Here is a 16,108-nt window from a genome sequence, read left to right as displayed (position 1 = left end):
AATGTCCACACGCGCGGTGCCCCCTGCACTTGTTGATCCTCTATTCATACACACATCCCCTCGGTCCGGTCCTCTGACCCATAGGATTTAGGTTATTTGCTCAGGTTGTCTCGTGTTAGTCCGGATGGTAAAGCCGAGACCCCCCCTCACTATCAGGTTCGTACATGGTAGGTGGACAGGCAAGCTAAGACGCCACTCAACAAGCCAAAAGAAAAGGAAGAGAACATCCTGCGCTAATGGATTCACACCCAACGATGCTAACAAAAAATCAAAGAGTCAACAGTCCCAAGCTACATCCACCGTGATAGTATGCAGGTCGTGGAGAGGAAGCAAGTGGGTGTACTCCACAAAAAATACCCCGAGGAGAACTCAAAAGCGGAAGAGGCGATTCAAGATGGCATACTATTACCCAAGGTCTCGTCAAACATACAAACTATGATGGTGCAGAGCCAAGATGGACCTCGTATGGTATTGTTCTAGCACTGCTGCAAATTGTATAGACAGAAGCTAGTGTAACCTGCATACCAAGAATGTTAGCGCCCTATCGATCTAGGGCATATACATCCATCTACCTCAGCTCACTCTTGTTGAAAGAGATGGAAGAAGTCCAAACCAACCAGCGCAACAGTCCATCGCATAGGTTCCACAACAAAAGAGGGAGCATAGAGAGTGTATAAAAGGGCGGTGACCTAGCACTTAAAGGCAATTGGTGGGTAACAAGAGAACATAGTCTTTTCTTTTATTTTAACAATTATTGCAAGGTTTGGCAAGTAAGAATAAATTACAGGTGACAATCTTAACAATAAATAAAATAGTACAAAAATTAGTATAAAATAATTTAAAACCTTATACAGTTACATTTTGGAAGATGGTCTGTCACTACTGTTTACAGGGGAGATAATTACTAGATACACATTTATAAATATACACACAGTTAAAAGAAATATCATTAACATCACATTATATACAAACAATATATCGTAAATACGTAATCAGCACAATAAAAACTAATTTGTAAGACAAATAATGTATCAAATAAGAAACAGTTTACGAAAAGTTACTGAAGTCAGTTTTTAATTTAATTGATGGTGTTTGGGAAGTTACAGGTTTACTACTATTATTACAGTCAGTTTTGGTACGTTGTTGCATCTGTTGATTTACACGGACAGCATTCTCCAATCTTGTCCTTAGGTCCGATGATTGGCCCATTAATTTTTTAAATTCCTATTTCGAAACAATTTTATTTATGTTGTTGAATTTACACTAACGTACCAGTGGATACTTAGGTCCTATTTTCATAAGCCATTGGAGACTAACCTCATGAAGTGTGATCGCGTACTTATCGGCCGATCGCAACGCCGTTGCGTCTAGTAGATAATTTATTAGGACTGGAACCAGCAATGCGAGCATTTGGATACCTAACACAGATGGATTTAAAATGAAAAACTTACACAAGATGTTAAACAAGGTTAGTGTAGGTCAGACATGAGATGGCGTAAGCGGGCTGGCCAGAGTCAGAAAGCGGGAATTTGAGGTTAGGTTAAGTTTAGAAATGGAAAACCGCAGATGGGACACTCCCAAATAGCAGTCGCAAACTTTATCTAGTTGAGGGCGATCAGACTGAACACATTAGTTTTCTCTGGCGACAAAAATCACTCACCTTGCATTACATCTCCTTGTTTGCCAAACAATGTTAATAGATTTTGTAAACATATATTGTAATAATTGAATTTAACTTACGATTTTGTGGTTCGGCTAAATTAATTAACGATTCCACTGTAACAATAGTTTTCAGTGTGATCGAAAGCTCAATGTCACTAAGTAGTTTGTGCGAGTTTTCGGAATACAAAAATTCCACCAATCTAGGGGCCAACGCGTGGATATACGGTGTGGCTACTGTACGATCGGTGTGCAGAAACACAGACTTTAAGGTTTGAATGCATTTTAAACGAACCTAAAAATTAAAAATCACTTGGGCTCTAACTAACTGCAAGAACAACTGTACCGCAGCGTTGGAGCTTTGGAGACAGTGACGAAAGTGATTTATGCAGGGATACTGTAAGCTAGGTGCTGTCACGACACTTGAAGGAGCATGAAGAACGAATACTGCAATTGCCAACATCATTGTGACCTCGTCCAATTTATTCTCGTCGCTTCCTGTCTTAGCTAAATCGATTATTTTTGCCAAAGAGCTCTGTAGAAGTTTTTGCCATACTTTGCTGCAATGTTTGTCGTAACTGTAACGATCGATTGCTAGCATTTTTAATATATGCAGAGCAGCTTGTACTGCTGACGCGTTTGCTAAAATTGTGTTATCGTTAATGTTTTTCGTAGCTACTTCCTTTATGACTCCAGTTGTGAGATATAGTACCGTTGGTAAAATCGCTACTGCACCTAAAATACATTTGTTATTTACCCCTCAAATAAAATTAAAATAATCACCTTGCGGCGAGCATAGCTTATGCAAATTTTCCATGCATGAAATAGTGCTGGCTATCAGTCTGCCGGTATCCTCAGTAGGCTGTATCGCATGCAAATAGGTGCTAATCGCCAAGTTTGGGGAGGGACTGAGCGCGGGTAGGTTACGAACAAGTAAACATAAACAAACTTCAAGTACTGCAAACACCAAGGACTGCCCCGGAACAATTGTTCCGTTTTCACCACCTTCCCCTAACAAATCCGCATCCAGTGTTGGCGGTTCCTCAGTTTCTGAAATTCAATCGTCAATATTACTAAAGAAAATATTTGTTGTAATAATAACAACTAACTATATTCAGATCTAAATACGGGTGGTTATTCACAAAGGTATCCGACTATGCAAAATACCTGGTTTTAATTAAAACAGGACACTACATCTTAAAAATGACCCTGAAGCGCCATCTGTTACCAGACAGAGACATGTAGTGGTGGCTTAATGATATTGAGCGTACAATGACATTCGGAGTGATACTTTTGATTTAATAATTGACGCAGATGGTGTCTCAGTCTTTGGAGTACCGGAAATCGATCTGTTTGCTTCACGAAGTAACCACCAGTGTGGGAGATCTAGATTTCAGAACCCAGAGGCAGAGGCAGTAGACGCCTTTTCTTTAAATTGGTCGTCACATTTCCTTTATGCCTTCCCTCCTTTTTCTCTAGTACTTAGATATTTGTATATAACAACATCAATCTGTTTGACCGTCTGAACACCCATCACAGGTATCCTACAAGGAACCGTAATTTGTTATTGATACCCAAACATAGATCTAGCAAATTCAAACATAGCCCACTTTACAATGGTATCAGAATCTTCAATGAATTGCCTCCCAACATCCACATGGCCAAGACGCCATCTTTATTTAAAAAAAGATTAAAACAATATCTAACGGGGAGAACTTATTATAGCCTCAAGGAAATATACAAGAGATCGGCATAGTCCATGCAACTATTATAGGTACCTTATTTGTTTGTGTTTATCTTATGTTATCTATCTTGTTTGTAAACCTTTGACGTTGTCTATATCATTGTTTGTGATCTACTGACAGAAATACATTATTATTATTATTATTACTGCAAAAGATAATACAGGACAAGGCCGCTTTTTAGCCACCTCGGCCCTGGTACCTACTCCTTCTGAAATTGACTGTAAGCAAACTTCTCTTTTTACGACCTAGGCGTAATCTTTTGCTCTATCCTTCCACCGGACACCATCACCCATTATCAGAAAACCTTACCTTGGTAGTCGCGAAGTTATCAGGGAGGCCTTCTGATGAAAAGGAAAGGACAATGCTTTAAACACAATGTCCAGTTCTTTAGTCGATTTCACAGTTAAACAGTACAACACTACACTTAAACTTTGGTAGAAATTCTGTGAGGGATAGAATTTTTCTCCATACAAAGGCGAAGTAGTAAAAATAATATTTTGCCTACAAAACCTTCATCTCTCACATTGGAGCTTTAACCTCAATCACTTTAGGAGACATCAGTCCAGATCCTAACCTCAAAAGGTTTTTGAAGGGGATCTCTAGAATTAGACTACAGGCGTAGGCAACATGGGATCCCCAACACGTGTGACAGTTTTTGGAAGTACCTACTAAAACAACTATCTCAAAAACTGGTTACTTTGCTAGCCTTGGCAACAGGCCCAAAAATCCAAACCATCTCGTTGGTAAAGTGCAGCAATATCAAGTTCCTAGGCTCGGGCGTAAAAATGCAATTTCTGACCAAATAAAAACCTCCGGACCGGACGGAAACAATCCTACTTGAATTTGCCCTTAATTGAAGAAAATCCAAGACTGTATATCCAGCTTAATTAGGTATTACCATAGAGAAAATAATATAAAGAGGTGTAATGGGATAGGATATTGTTGCAGTAGAAAATCTTGTAAGGAAGTCTTGCTATCTTGTGAGTGTTCTTCAAAGCTGTTGTATCGCTGTATTACCATATAGCAGCATGTAACCTGTATTACCTATTTAAATATACTGACAACAAAGTTGAGATTTGAATTACGTCATTACTTTGCACCAGACACAGACCATGATACTGTCAGCATTATATTTAATCACCGGAATGTGATATTATGCTTCCGATGCAAGGAGTCTTTTAATTCTTTCAGGCCATAGACCTATTTATCTTATTATTTTAACGCCTTACCTTTACCCAATTACAAACTTTATTTGAATTTAGCTAGCAATGAAAATTAAATAGGTACAGTGAGAAAATATAACTGATTATTATATAATTTCTAACGTTTTTGTTGGATTAGCGGTACACGTAGACCGTTTTAACACTGCTTTAGCAATTTTGTGTGGAATTTACGCAAACAAGGTGCTTTTGCGCAATTCACTAATGTGGGAGTGCTGTAAGTATGGTGTATTTGTGAGAGAAAAGATCAATTCCATCCATACTACCATTGTACCTATATATAAGGATGTATATTATATACAATATTTTTTTTTCGGGGCAAAAAAAAGGCAGTGTATACCTTCCTTTTTTCCAAAAATCGATTGCACCAAAATTTCTCGGGAAAACACTGTTTCTTATTAATTTTGGGGCGTAGAATCCAAAACAATTCGTACTTTTTCGATCAGACTTCTCTTCTCAATCAAAAGTTATAGACTAGAAACCAATTTCGAAAGAAAATTCAAAGGGCTGTAACTTTTGAACTAGCAGCCCAATCTTGGAACTGTTTGAAATTATGGATTCTACAGGCCACATTCTATAAGAAAATTTTTTTCCGGGTCGATCTGAGACAATTTTTTCTTCGGGCCTCAAAAAAAAGCAGTGTATAACCTTCCTTTTTTACCAAAAATCGACTGCACCAAAATTTCTCGGGAAAACACCTTTTCTTATTAATTTTGGTGCGTAGAATCCAAAACAATTCGTACTTTTTCGATCAGACTTCTCAATCAAAAGTTATAGACTAGAAACCAATTTCGAAAAAAAATTCAAAGGGCTGTAACTTTTGAACTAGTAGCCCAATCTTGGAACTGTTTGAAATTATGGATTCTACAGGCCACATTCTATAAGAAAATTTTTTTCCGGGTCGATCTGAGACAATTTTTTTTTCGGGGCTCAAAAAAAAGCAGTGTATAACCTTCCTTTTTTACCAAAAATCGACTACACCAAAATTTCTCGGGAAAACACTTTTTCTTATTAATTTTGGTGCGTAGAATCCAAAACAATTCGTACTTTTTCGATCAAACTTCTCAATCAAAAGTTATAGACTAGAAACCAATTTCGAAAGAAAATTCAAAGGGCTGTAACTTTTGAACTAGTAGGCCAATCTTGGAACTGTTTGAAATTATGGATTCTACAGGCCACATTCTATAAGAAATTTTTTTTCCGGGTCGATCTGAGACAATTTTTTTTTCGGGCCTCAAAAAAGGCAGGTGTATAACCTTCCTTTTTTACCAAAAATCGACTACACCAAAATTTCTCGGGAAAACACTTTTTCTTATTAATTTTGGTGCGTAGAATCCAAAACAATTCGTTCTTTTTCGATCAGACTTCTCAATCGAAAGTTATAGACCAGAAACCAATTTCGAAAGAAAATTCAAAGAGCTGTAACTTTTGAACTAGTAGCCCAATCTTGGAACTGTTTGAAATTATGGATTCTACAGGCCACATTCTATAAGAAAAATTTTTCCGGGTCGATCTGAGACAATTTTTTTTGCGGGCCTCAAAAAAAGGCAGTGTATAACCTTCCTTTTTTACCAAAAATCGAATACACCAAAATTTCTCGGGAAAATACTTTTTCTTATTAATTTTGGTGCGTAGAATCCAAAACAATTCGTACTTTTTCGATCAGACTTCTCAATCAAAAGTTATGGACTAGAAACCAATTTCGAAAGAAAATTCAAAGGACTGTAACTTTTGAACTAGTAGCCCAATCTTGGAACTGTTTGAAATTATGGATTCTACAGGCCACATTGTATAAGAAAATTTTTTTCCCGGGTCGATCTAAATCAATTTTTTTTTCGGGGCTCAAAAAAAGGCAGTGTATAACCTTCCTTTTTTACCAAAAATCGACTTCACCAAAATTTCTCGGGAAAACACTTTTTCTTATTAATTTTGGTGCTTAGAATCCAAAACAATTCGTACTTTTTCGATCAGACTTCTCAATCAAAAGTTATAGACTAGAAACCAATTTCGAAAGAAAATTCAAAGGGCTGTAACTTTTGAACTAGTAGCCCAATCTTGGAAATGTTTGAAATTATGGATTCTACAGGCCACATTCTATAAGAAAATTTTTTTTCCGGGTCGATCTGAGACAATTTTTTTCGGGGCTCAAAAAAAGGCAGTGTATAACCTTCCTTTTTTACCAAAAATCGACTACACCAAAATTTCTCGGGAAAACCCTTTTTCTTATTAATTTTGGTGCGTAGAATCCAAAACAATTCGTACTTTTTCGATCAGACTTCTCAATCAAAAGTTATAGACTAGAAACGCATTCAAAAAATACTACATCGGAACTGATTCGGCACTGGGCAGTCGGCAGTTCCGCACAGAAAAATCAGGAAAATTCTCTCTTCGCTGGCCTACTTCCTACTTTACGAAGATTGAATTACTTTTATGGCTTGAAGATAAAGCAAAAATCTACGTAGGCGTAGATGACGATCACATTACAAGGCCATTTTCACTTTTATCTATAATTCTATAATAGAATTTGAAGTCGGACGTTTATGATTATGTAGATTACTTCTTATGACGTATGTGATGAAATTTTTCTGAAATACTTCTCATCAATTTTCTTAGTGTAATTTAGTCCATGGTGCTACACACTCTGGATTTTGTTACATGGCAAATTTACCGACTCTATGGTGTTTCTAAGCAAATCGTTGACGAAAACCTCAAAATTAAACCGAATTCTATACCAAGGCGCCACAGAATTGAAATTTCTTTTTTTTTGTAATGATACAGAACAAAGCGATACAAGCTTTATATAGGAGGTCGATGGTGTCCGTCTGTCCGTCCGTGAACAGGATAGGTAACTGCCAAACGCTTGAGCCGATTTGGTTCAAACTGTGCACAGTTGGCCTATACTATATATCATGTGTATCATGCGATACCTAAGTAACTATCTTGATCTGAAGCAATTAAAACTCTTTTACCACGCATGTGTGGAATCCAGGCTCAGATATGGAATCTGCTTTTGGGGTATAATAAACCGTTCGCGATTGCACAAATCAAATGATCCGAAACTCACATACCTTGTACTCGTTGCTTCTTTACCAGTTCAAATTGCTCTTGTGCAGACTTAATTACTTGCTTTAATACTTCCATTGATAAGACTTGAGTGTCGAAACTATCTCTAGTCAGTAGGAGACGATGGAGCACATTGCAGAGCTCAATTGCTAATGATTTGTCAACCATGAACAGCTCCCGAGCCCAAACAGAATCGAGTAGAGTGTACAAAGCTTGAAGACAAGTTACAATACTTCCGAGTGGCTCCGAAGATCGCGAACTACATAATGCCTCCATACATATACCTGTAAAGTAGCAATTAGGTAACACTTTCCTTTACGGATCGGATTTGTACCGAATAATAGGTGAAATTTATCCGATCCACACTCGGGCGGGTTGTTGTTTGCGTTATCATTTCCATCCATCTGAACTTTTACATTGCCAACATTTAACCATAATGTGGCGGCGTGCAAAATTGGGGGCCAGCATTTGGAGTAGTGTGGGCGGGAAGATTCGATTGTGTCATTGGTATAAAAAGCACCACCGTCGTGAGGAAGCTGACTTGCAAATTCTAAAATTGAATGTTTGTAATCAAACCGTCAAATATATCACTTACCAGTGGGCAAAGACAACAATGCATGATCACGTAATGCCGCTAACCAATGCTGGGACAAACTTACAAGTTCAGGCTGCACAAGCGTTAATAAACTTTCACCCTTACACTCGAAATCACCAAATTCATCATCTACATTCGAACTATTACTACCCAATAAAATTGTACAACCGGGCGCAGATCCATTTCCATTCATCGCCACTATATAGACTTCAGCCCAAGCTTTTAAGATCGAAAGTTTTTCAAGCGTGGTTAAGCTTTCGTTGTACAATTGACAGGCGTTTGTTTTGTTCTGTAGTTTATCTAAAGACGATACTAAAAGTTGGTGAACTCTCCGTAAGTCATTCAAATCTCGTGCAACACCGGAACCAATCCAAGTCGAGCAGACATCACACGCGGCAGCAGTGACATGCGAAGATGTTTCGGATGAAAATGCTGGTCGCAATGCTGCCCCAACCTGCAAACTTTCAGTGAAATTCCCAAATGAGCGTGTTTCTAAGTAACCTGAGCTTGAAATTGTTCCAACAGCAGATGACCGGGAAATTCAGGTTCGGGAACCTTAGCGAACTTTTCAATGATCTCCTGCAAGGTCTTCAACCCTTCCAACCTCAATTGATCCGAGTCACTGGTCGCAGCAATAAACGCCATTCGAATTAAGTCTGACAAGTGAAGAACAAGAAAATCTACTTTTCCTTTATTGAACTGCATTTCCTTCGCATGTGTTAGATCAAAATGGGCATTTTTCTGATTACCCTCGCATGCCATTATTATCCTTCTTACACACTGCGCGGCAAACACTCTAGTTGGCCAGCGTGGTTGCACCAATGTGTGCGTGTTAGCATCGTCATCCGCATGAAATTCTGCTTGGTCGTCATCCGCCTCGGTTTCTTCTTGTTCATTTTCGTCCAAGGGATTTAGGCTAATTTGATCTTCAGAATTGGTACTATCTATAAAAGGATACATTTCTAAATATACAATAGATGGGCCATTGTACAATGGGCGATTTTGAATTTGAATTTTGTTAAACAAAGGGAAATTTCCACACGTACCGCTTCATAGTAAACGTGAACAAAAATAAGTCTGGCGATACCAAGATATACAGTGTGTCCCAGATCGCGTGGGATTGCATGGGTAATTTGGAAATTCAAAATGTCGCATAGGTTCGACGTAAATTAAAAAAAACTAAAATTGGTCATTTCCTTAAATGTCTTATATCATCGAAAGTATAAGAGATATAAAAAAAAGTTTTACAGAAAAGTTAGTGTCTTTGATACGCTTAATTTAGAATTGATGTCAAAAAAAAATTCAAGATGGCTACTTTTGAGGAACATTTACCAACTTCCTAAACTTAAATAGACGCTATATCGGATTTTTAGATTACTTGATAGATTTTTTAATTCTCTTTTCAACGAGCCATCAATACATAAGATTGAAAATAAGATACCAGTTATATCAATGGTTTTTATATTTTAATCAAGTAGGCTGTGATGAATTTAAAAAAAAACAAAACAAAATCTATTCGAGCCAACAAAACAATGAAAATAATTACATTAGATGTTTAAAAAATCAGGGGCGCACTCATGAGAGGGGGTTTGGGCATTACAACTCCCTCCAAAATTTTATATAAGTAGGCCTAGAAAAATTTTGGTTTTTATGACATCACTTATTGACTATCTTATTATCCATACTTACATACCTACAAATGGTGGTATAACTACAAACTATCCCCTCGAAAAAATGTCATGCCATTATCCAGTTAAACACATTTCAAGACACTTTGCTTTATTTTACACAATGTATTACCATTGATGCATTGTCCCAGGTCACAATTTGTAGGTCAGTAGGTGGTTTATCCGCAAGAATATCGAAACTAACAGTTTTACCAATCCGAGTATATGGACAGACGAATCTTATTTTTCTAACTGCGGACTGTTCAAATCGACATAATGAACACTATACTCGTCACAGGAAAACCTACACGTAATTTCACGCCGAAATCAAGTAATATTTTTTTTAATTAATGTAATTGGACCGGTAATCTTCGTTGGATCTGTAACTGCTCACCATTATTTACAAATTCTCCAATTCCTTCCTTAAAGGATTTTTCTTGACAGCGTATGTTTCAAAGAAAGGGTTGGTTTATGCAGGGCCGGACTGGCCCAGGCCGCTAGAGTCACTTTTATATAAAACTTTTTTTTATATCTCTTATACTTTCGATGATATAAGACATTCAAGGAAATGACCAATTTTAGTTTTTTGGAATTTACGTCGAACCTATGCGACATTTTGAATTTCCATAAGAAAATTTTAAATAAGCATCCAAAACTGCAAAACATTGCCCATTTATCCAATTCTCTATCTTTAATAATAACAAAGACACTGTATATCTGCGATCCTAAAAGCCGAGTTCATTCCAATTGAGCTGGCTGAATTATTTGTTTTTGGTCCTCATGTCACCTTGGTTCCCAATGGAATTTTGGGTCCAATCAGTTGATGTCAGTTTTAAGTAGTGTAATGAAGCATCCATTTTTCTACCAACTTTGATGACCACTCAGTAACCTGGACCTTTGTAGTTTTTTTTACTGCGAAGAAGGTAAAAGTAATTGCTTTGATTTCTAGCGTCATGTTTTAGCCGCCAATAAGTAATCCAGATGGTATAACTAATTTGCCGTTTGTAACCGTTCCCGTGGGGATCTTTTTATTAATCTTGCAACCTCTGAAAGCTCTCGTCTCCTTGGAAAACGAGAGAAAATGAATATTGTATGATTTCCCAATGCGAAAACGAGGATACAAGGTTGTGCAGTTTATTTCATTAGACCTTTGGTGATTGATCCGAAATTTGATCTAAGAATGGGACCAAATTTTGACATTTTAATCCGGCCAATTAAGTGACTATAAATACTGGTAGCTAATCGGATGTGTTGCAGAAAACCTCCTCTGATTAGATTTCCTGGTGTCAAATGAAGCGCGCTTAATTAACATGAATTTCAAGATTAGTCCCCGATTTTTAGGACGTCAGGGAATCTGGTAATTAATTAAAGAAGTCCACCAGTGTACAACGGCCGACTGAAAATTCTGATGTTTTCTTTCCGTATTTTGGGAATTCTATATAATTGCCTTTTTCAAAAATAAGATTTAATTAAGTAACCAGAATCTTAATACTACTACATGAGTCTGTCCACTTTATTTTTAGACCCTAAAAAAAGATGGACAAGTGCACAAAGGAAAATGCCATTCTTTTGTAACTTTTATAAAAAATTATATAACAAATGACCAAAATCAACATAATGGGTGGAATCAAAAATGGCTCTATTCGAACCAAATACACAAAATGTAAAAATAAAGTGTGCATTTATAAAAAATGTGATAAATACCTGCAGCAACTGTCAAAACATCTTTGCACAAACCCAGCCACTGAGAGAGGTTATCTGCGGCTAGCATTTGCAGCATACTAATCAGCGTATCGTGAATATCTTTGATCAGGCTGCTATCGGTTTCCGTATCGAGCATAGTGAATAAAACTCCCGGCAGTCCGGTTTCAGTAATTAACAATCCCTCGACCGTATTAGCATCTCGACTTTCGTTTGCGAGAGTCATAGCGTGCTCGCAAACTTCCTTTGCTTCCCTTTGCGCCAACTGTCTCAAACACGACGTGGCTGCTTTCCGTAGCAAAAGATGATTACTAGATAAAGTACGCTGCAAGAATATAAATTAATATGATTATTGATTGTATAGTCAAGACATACACATAGTGTGGGTACTAGAGAAGATAAATTCACATGTCGCGGCGCAAATAAGTGAAGTTGTTGTAAACACCCTGTTGCTTCGGCTTGGACCAGTGGATCTTGATGATCTTGCATAATTGCGCACGCGCAGAGGAATGATGACCTTGCCATACAAATTGACACAGTATTGCCCTGCAATTCTGGTCCGATGGTTGTTATTAAACCAGAAAGTACTTTTCCAATGCACTGATGTATATCGATATGTGATTGAGGAACATTTAACAATAATTTTAACGCTAATGATAATGTAGGTTCTACATAACCTCTGAACATGGGACCGCCGGAATCTGATATTAATGCCAGTGCATGTAAAGCCCAAACTTGGACAACCGGGGACGTAGTATCCTGTGCCAATGCCAGAAGGATAGAAACGCTCGTGTTAAGATGTTGGCTGGAACCTAACCCACCCACGTATCGGTGCAAACATCCTAGCGCCAGCGAATGGCCTGTTCTACTTGCAACATCTCGAGCCGATTTCAATTTATCAAAACTGGTTTGAGCCAGTTCGGCGGTAAATCGAGAATCGGATATCACTTGCGCCATTCTACCTACAGCTTCGCCTGCTGCGCAACGTAAAATTGGATTTGCAGAAGTTAGCGCCCCTAAGATCAAGGTAGTTGCTGCCTTCTTTACATCTTCTTGACCAAAACTAGTTTTTGCCTCACTTAATCCTTTTAGACCACTCAGCAAAGCAGTAAATACGTTCATTTGTACAGCTTCCTGCCGAGAGCTCTTCGCATGCTTTATACACTCGATAAAATGCTCTAACATTTGCAATCGGTGTTTGTTGGCAACACATGGAAAAATTTGTCCAAAAAGTGCCACCGACATATCTATTACTGCTACACCCAGAGGAAGTGGACCAGGAGTGATCTCATGCTGTGTGTAACGTATAAATAATTTTTCAAATCGATGGAATCACTTACATTCAATAACGGGCGATACAGACAACAAGGGTCATGTTCCAAAGCACCCGATCCTGCCGCACTGTTCGGTTGCAACTGTAACAGAATTAGATACAGTTAGCGATTGAAGAGCTTTTTACACTACTATTATAATAGATAGTACTCACATGTTCACCATCTGTCCTTCGATTTGGTTCCATCTAAGCGTAACAAATTGTTATGTAATTGCCGCTGTATTAGTAAATATACAACTAGTTACAAAATCTAGGTCTAGGTTGCTCAAAGTTACTATGGCAATGTGAATTATATTGAACGTTTGCTGTTTTAATAAATTATTTTATTCGAATTTGGATTTAGTCCACCATAGGGAAATTTACACATATACCGCTTCATAGTGAACGAGAACGAAAGTGTGTTTGGAGATAAGGGTGATAAAGATGCGCATGCTGTGTTGTGTAGATGTTCTAATAACCACTGCGACGGAGAAGTAGGGGGGCTTCAGAACGTATTTAGGCTAACGTCAGCTTGGTCTACTCTGCCGGCCAGGCAATTAAGTTATATCGATACTAAACTCCCAGCTCCCAGTTTTTCTAATTAAGAAAAACATTTAAAAAAATCAAACGCAGTGGACCCACTGTGAAGTGGTTGCCTTGTGAAAAATAGTAATTATCAATCAACATAGAAAACAGAAAAACCTGCTGAAAAAGTCCTCGCCATTCCATATTTAACATAAATATCATTTCACATCAATGACGAACACAAAGATAGTTAGTACTTACTTGATCCTCAATTGTGCGATGATCCGTCTCTTGTAGCCAAGTGCCCAATATAACCGAATCATCAGCATGACAGACGGTTCTGAGCTGTGAAGTGGTTGTATTTGCAGGATTTTCAGTTAAGGTAAATTCCGCAACTAACATCCGTAATAGATGGGTGTAAGAACCTGGAATAGACAGTGCTAAAAGGGATTCCCTGCAACGCACTTTACCTTCAAATGATTGTGAAGGAAGTAGTAAGAGAGTTTCGTATAATCGCAATCGAACCATCGCAGCAGGGGCTTTAAGTTGTTGACCGTAACTTTTAAGAACATTGGCGATGCTGAAACGAACACAATCACAAGATGTAAATAAATATTGAATATTTACTTTGCCAACATTGCCAAAGCAGACTCTATGGGAGTTAGTAGTCTGCGAATAATATCTTCGGTAACCAATTCAGGGCAATTTTGTACAAAACTATGCATTGCTGATAAAGCCCCAGCCCGTCCCTCCAAGGTAACTTGCCATGTAAACGCATCACCTCTCGCCTTTTCCGATTCTAACTCCTTGGCAGACCGCGGGAACGAATTTCTCCACAAAAGTAACATTCTCGGTAGTAATCCTCTCACCACAGGCACTCCTGCGATTTGGTCAAATAAATAACTAAACACGATAAAGAAGTTAAGCAACCTAAAGTCATAATGGCGCCAATTAGTAGCCATCCAGCTTGAGTTCGATTAATCGACAATCTACTATTTTGACTCGCGCTCCTCAGTAATTCTTCTGCGGTATTGAATATCACTTTTCCTTTAGTGTGTGGTACGCCTAATGGAGACAGATGAACCCCTCCTAGTACAGCGGCCAAGGCGCAACTGTAACCTACAACAAATAGTACAGTGACAATTATTGAAGTGATTACTTCTTATCACTCGGTATGCACCATATGTTTTGCACGAGAGTAAAATCACCTCATAAATAATTATTTAGATACGCTATTGATTTAAAGTATCTGAATTGGGGTGCTTGTCTCTTGACCCCTTCTATTTAAAACAATGTTTCCCCAAAGCCCTTTAAGGTTTGGATTTAGAGAATATAGGCAACTGGTGATGCACATGTAATTCAATGGGGCGTGCATTGCCTCTGAACTTCATTCACCATTTCATAAGCAAGGGGTGTATATGATCGCAAAAATATGTATTAGGTAGATAGATGTACAGAGCATAGTTTCCATACAATATAAACTGATATTTCGTCCATTAATATATGTTTAAAAAATCTAGAAAATATGCGTCAAAAGAGTTCATACTTTAGGAATTAATTGCAAAAATTAGGGAGCATTTTAAGCAATACGAGTGTATGGGATCGGTAGCGTGAATACTTATCTATCTATCAAAAGTTTTCATAATAAAAGTGGTGAATGAAGTTCTGAAAAATGGGCATGTAAACTGGAGAAATGGAAATAAACTACGCAGCTGTGACTAATATCGCGGTCAACAGTGTAGCTTCTTTCTCACAGAGGGTGCCACCAAGAGTTTTATGAAGTCAGTAAAAAATACGATAAAGACATATGAAATAAGCGCTTTTATCTTGCGATGGAGTTGTTCTTACTTTTTAACTAGGGTAGTACTGTGTAATAGGGATAATAAAAGACAAACATTTACGAGCAAAAAAAACTAGCAGGCTATGTAAGTTGCCTATGTTAAATCATTTAGCGATTCTCTTTCAAGGTTGAACAGAGCGTGCGTGTAATAGTAGAATTTGCTGACAGCAAAAAAAGATCGTTCACTGGTATATTTTTATTTTGTCAACTCCTTGCTTCGATATTTATTTGGTTTCCCTTTCCTATTCATTGCAAACGGTGTACCCTCTACCTATCGTTGTATATGAAATAAATAATAGAAATGGGGATAGGTAACATTCCTTTACAACAAATATCAAAATTTTTTTTTAGAACAAAGGGTTGTTGTATATTGTTGTTGATGTCTGGCAAGCGGCGACCTTCTGTGGGTGTTTATTTGTAATACGATTTGTTTGACCGTCTCCCTTATTCTTTATCTTTGCTTATTGCAGATTAAATACCGTAAATTTATAATCCATACCTTGTTGCAAATTAAATTTTTTGAACTGCAATAGTGTCATTGAATAAAGCTCTTTATTCAATGATAGTACCTATTATATATTAGTATTAGTTTAGTGTAATGTGTAATAATTGACCTATACAGGGTGATTCAAATTCGAGGGCCACCATGGGGATCTCGGGAACTGTAAGAGATAGGTAGGTAGTTTACATTTGACAAAGTTGCGTATTTTTTATGCTTAACAAAATCCAGTTTTGGAACTGAAAAAATTCCGACTACTTTCGGAGAAAAACGAAATTTTGC

The 16,108-nt window shown here is 37.6% G+C and overlaps 1 protein-coding gene across 1 annotated transcript; it reads right to left on the bottom strand.

Moving 5' to 3' along the window:
- Positions 1–723: 723 nt before the first annotated feature.
- LOC116165781 (HEAT repeat-containing protein 5B-like) lies at positions 724–15,866 on the bottom strand. Its single transcript, XM_031480459.1, has 19 exons — positions 15,827–15,866; positions 14,418–14,606; positions 14,115–14,367; positions 13,958–14,067; positions 13,749–13,912; positions 13,137–13,169; positions 12,991–13,065; positions 12,026–12,943; positions 11,654–11,975; positions 8,784–9,226; positions 8,283–8,736; positions 8,022–8,237; positions 7,693–7,971; positions 2,443–2,709; positions 2,006–2,394; positions 1,741–1,954; positions 1,661–1,675; positions 1,273–1,418; positions 724–1,224 (listed from the first exon to the last, which is right to left on the bottom strand). Exons 1-19 carry the CDS (start codon positions 15,864–15,866, stop codon positions 1,048–1,050), a joined length of 4,704 nt encoding a protein of 1,567 aa, XP_031336319.1. The 3' UTR covers positions 724–1,047.
- Between the last annotated feature and the right edge of the window lie 242 nt (positions 15,867–16,108).

Source organism: Photinus pyralis, unplaced genomic scaffold (genome assembly GCF_008802855.1).
Source record: "Photinus pyralis isolate 1611_PpyrPB1 unplaced genomic scaffold, Ppyr1.3 Ppyr1.4_LG3a, whole genome shotgun sequence".
Taxonomy (NCBI): Eukaryota; Metazoa; Arthropoda; class Insecta; order Coleoptera; family Lampyridae; genus Photinus; species Photinus pyralis.
Note: the sequence above shows the minus strand (reverse complement) of the source record. Positions and strands in the feature narration are given on the sequence as shown.